At 59.8% G+C, this 4257-nt stretch overlaps 1 protein-coding gene across 1 annotated transcript; it reads left to right on the top strand.

Moving 5' to 3' along the window:
• The first annotated feature begins 564 nt into the window (after positions 1 to 564).
• On the top strand, positions 565 to 1727 carry LOC113202624 (uncharacterized). Its single transcript, XM_026416939.2, has 3 exons — positions 565 to 733; positions 820 to 1125; positions 1211 to 1727. Exons 1-3 carry the CDS (start codon positions 602 to 604, stop codon positions 1709 to 1711), a joined length of 939 nt encoding a protein of 312 aa, XP_026272724.2. The 5' UTR covers positions 565 to 601; the 3' UTR covers positions 1712 to 1727.
• Positions 1728 to 4257: the final 2530 nt, after the last annotated feature.

Here is a 4257-nt window from a genome sequence, read left to right as displayed (position 1 = left end):
CTTCGTGAGAGCTCATGACATCCAGGGCGGCCGCCCCCCACACTCTCCCCATCGGAGGCCAGAGAGGCGGACCTCTCCCTCATCGACTTCATTCAAAACGCCGATCGCTGAACCAGAAGCGGTCAAAACATGATACTTCCTCCCGCAAAGGGTCACTCGAACCACATGGCCGGTGCAGGATGCAGAGTGGCGGTGTGGGTTTCCATTCATTCAGTCACCAAAGTAACGGCCACCCCGGAGCAAGGGCAGAGCCATGAGGCTGAGCTGTGCGCCGAGTGAGTGGCCATCGAGAGGACTTGCGATGCGTGGAAAGAAAAGTCGCACGAAGCCGATGGACGTTTGAATTTACGTGTTACTAGTGTGGGTTAGTATGTCAATTTTTGGCGGAATGTGTTTCTGCGCGCTTTTAAGTTCTCGGAGGTCTCCTTCATAACGTCAGGTCTGAACTAGGTGAAGGGCTTCGGTCCTTGGGAAGGGTTAAGCTTGCTTGCCCGTATCATACCTAGAAAATGTGAAGGTTAGGACTATTTATTTTTCCCACAAAACGAGTGACGCCTGCCTCGGTCCTTATCGGCGCAGCTTATTTCGGTCTAGTGTTTCTATGGTTGCACGCCCGGTAACACTGTGTTATCACCTCGCCATAAAGACGCGCGCTCTGCTCGTGCTGCATTCAGTCGTCCTCGCCGCCATGAAGCTGCTAATCGTGTTCGCCCTGGTGCTCTGCGCGCTGCAGGTGAGTGTCGAGCGACTCTGCCACCCACGGTCAGTATTGTCAGTGTTAGTCGTCCTAAATCTGACCCCGTTTCCGGTTCCCCGCAGGCTGTGCAGGCCCTCGCCATCCCCATCGACAACGTCCTCGACCTCGGCGACAAGGAGGCAGACTGGGCCCCGGACGAGGGAGTCGAGGGCGTCGACCTTCTCGCCCTGCAGCGGAAGCGGGGAGAGCTCGCCCGGCAGTTCTTCGACCTGCAGGGCGTGCTCCGCGCCATCCAGAACATCCTCACGGCCATCAACGAGCAGATCCAGAAGGCGACCAACGACTTCCTCAACGGCATCAACAAGGCCGCGCAGGACGCGCAGAACTCGGCGAGCCAGGCCGTGCAGGAGTGGAACAACAGGCTGCAGGTGCGTTCGAGTCACGATTACAGTTTGGGTCGGTGACTGCCCAGTCTCTGCTCGCCCCGCTCACGCACCTTTGTGTTGTCGTTAGGAGGTGATCGACGGCGCGGACGCATTCGACTCGTCGCTCAAGGCGTGCCAGGCCCAGTACCGCACGCTGGAGGAGGTGGCCCAGTCGCTGAACGAGGACGTCAACCAGTGCGTTCAGAACGCGACGGCGAGCGCGCGCGCCTCGCTGCAGCAGCTGGACGCGCTGGGCCCGCGAGCGCAGGCGTTGTTCGACGCGGCGGGCGCTGCGGCGCAGGAGTGCCAGCAGCAGCCGCTGCTCGCGCAGCCCTGGTGCCTGGGCACTAAGATCCCCGCGCTCGCCGGGCAGGCCGCCGGGCTGGCCGCGGAAGCGACGCGCCTCGGCGCCCAGGTCACCGGCGACCTGGTCTTCAAGGTGCCGCTGACCAACGCCGGCTGCGTGGCCGCCGCCGTCGACGCGCGCAACCGGGAGTCTGCCCAGGTCATCGCCGACGTGTCGCAATGCGTGCAGGACAGCCTGGCACAGCGCGGCTCGGCCGCCGCCTCCAGTGTAAATAATAAATAACCGCCGCCACCTCGCAGTGCGCCGTGCTCTTCTTCTCCCCTACGAACCCTACCTGACAGTAATTGATAAACAAGCCCACTGCCGAGTTATTGCTGGTCCTCCACGGGTCATTGGGCGTCCTATCGCCGGCCCGCACCAGCCCGCGGCCGCAACCGCCGCAGGCTACTCTCTCTCTCTCTCTCTCTCTCTCTCTCTCTCTCTCTCTCTCTCTCTCTCTCTCTCCCTCTCCCTCTCCCTCTCCCTCTCCCTCTCCTTTCCTCCCCCTCGCTCCCCGGGGGCCGGCTCGCACGGCTGCGGTCCAGGGGCAGTTAACGCCTCTTCCTAGATGCCGGCCCCGGTCGCCCCTTTTGCCGCCGCCTGCCTTCCTAACGGACGGCAGCTTTCGCGATTTCGGACGGCGCTGTGCGACGCGCGGCGGCGGCCCGGCCCTGGCGGCCATAAGGACGACACTTATGTGAGCGCCGCCACCTGAGCGCCGGCAACGGCGGCTTTTTGACCTGCCTCTTGCCTTGTCGGCTCGCCACTTTCCCATTCTCTCTCTCTCTCTCTCTCTCTCTCTCTCTCCTCTCTCTGGACGTGCTTCTCGGACGCGGCCGCTCGGTCGCGGGCCATGACGAACGCGGCAGCACTGACCCGGCTGGCGCATTATGTCCGTCAGAACACCTGTGCTCCGCCTTGCTCCGCCTTGCTCCGCCTGCCCCGGGATGGCACCGTAATGGCTCTACGTTGCGTTGGTAACGTCGTTGCCGCTGCATATCCGCGTGCAGTTACCGCCAACTTTTCGTAATTGCCAAAGCGGCGAGGAAAAAAATATATATGAAACGCCTCCTCCTCACGCAGCGCATACCACAGCATAGGCGCCCGAAAAAAAATAGTGAGTTGGAGTTGTGGTAAGTACTTTCAACACAACAGCCGGGTCAGGCAAGGCGCGATCACCTGCTCGGGGCCGCTGAGTACGGCGCGCAGTTAGGCGGAGACGGGCCCGCGTAGCGCGGCAGCTGCTGTGTCACCTGGGGGCGACCGTGCCTCACCGGTGACGCATGGTCTTCATAAGCGACTGCTCTCGTAACTCAACTGCTCAGAGAGGAGAAAAACTGTTTTGAGAAAAAAAATAATCGACGGCGTTTGAACTTACTGTGACTTCAGGACACCAACTATAATTGACCACTTCTTAAAGTGAGAAAAAGAAGGGGGGGGGGGGGAAATAGGTGGGGTTACTTCTCCATTTCTCAGTGTTGTAACGCAATCCCAACGTGAATGTCGAACTGTCGCCTCTTAATGGGATGACGTAGAAATGTCCGGATGCAGGGAGTAACTCGATCGCAATCTGTCGCCCCGCTCGCCTGAAGGAGTGTCTCTCCCATATGCACACGAAAACGAATACGGGAAGCCGGTTCGGATACCCCCAATGCTACCTTATTTTTTTTTATTATGATGGCGTTATTTTGCCCTCTCTTGTGCAATGCGGGTGTGTAAGGTGCTGGCGTGCATCAGAATATGAGGGTTTGGCTAGGGGGCGACCTCTGACGTGGCGCGGGGTGGGGTGTGGCGGGGCGGGGCGGTACGGAGCTGCGTCCATCTATCACCCCTGTCTGTCATTTGATCCCCACACGTAGGCCCGTCGTCTCCACGTTCGAAATGCTCCCTTTTCCCGCTCATTCCACCCGCCCCTTTCCACCACCTTCCCACTCCAGCGCCACCATTAGTGTCCTATTTGCACGACCACACAGTGCAGCAGCAGTCAGTCACATCCATAAAATCTCAATAACGCTCTCTGCCCCCCGCGCCTGGCACTGTGTCAAAAGAAAGGTGCCGGACGGTCACTTTGCAAAAGTCACACCACCACCACCACGCCACACCATTAAAACAAATCTGCATATTGGCTGGCAACGTGCAAAAGTTTCATCAGCGGATTATTCTCCCCCAGCCCCCCCTCTCCCCATAACCGCGAGAAACAATGGCAGTGGAGGAATCAAAATTTGCGTCCCGACTCAATCTACTTATGCTGGGCGGGTCCCTCTCGTGTTGACAGCAATACGATACGAGCCATTGCACTTAATGTAGGCTACGTGGCTGGCGCACCGCACAGCCCCCCCCCCCCTCTCCCTCTACGCGGCCGCACTCCCGCCCACACGCAGAGGGATCAGATCAATTGACTTTGCTTTCGCGTGCGCATTAAGATGTGCCAGCCGCCCGTCCCGCCGCGCCGTCCGTGTCCGTCCGTCCGTCCGCGGGTTGTGTGTGACGTCTGTCCGTCTCACTCTCATCCTATATCGCTTTTGCGCGCCCGCCTCCCCCCCCCCCTCTCTCTCTCCGACTGGCAAGATAGACTCATGCACAAAGTCAAAGCCATACACGGCCTTCCATCATAGGCGTGGACAGGTAAACACACACACACACACACACACACACACACACACTCATACGACCAACCCTTGCCCCGAGCCCCTCCCGATAGCAGACGGCAGGGGAGTGTCTCGACTCATACGTCAGCCCTGGAAAGGGAAGTCGGCGGACAGACGAGGAGGAGGAGGAGGAGGAGGAGG

This window comes from Frankliniella occidentalis, unplaced genomic scaffold (assembly GCF_000697945.3).
Source record: "Frankliniella occidentalis isolate FOCC.00 unplaced genomic scaffold, Focc_3.1 Scaffold39, whole genome shotgun sequence".
NCBI classification, from domain to species: Eukaryota; Metazoa; Arthropoda; class Insecta; order Thysanoptera; family Thripidae; genus Frankliniella; species Frankliniella occidentalis.
This window is presented reverse-complemented; position numbering and strand designations above follow the sequence as displayed.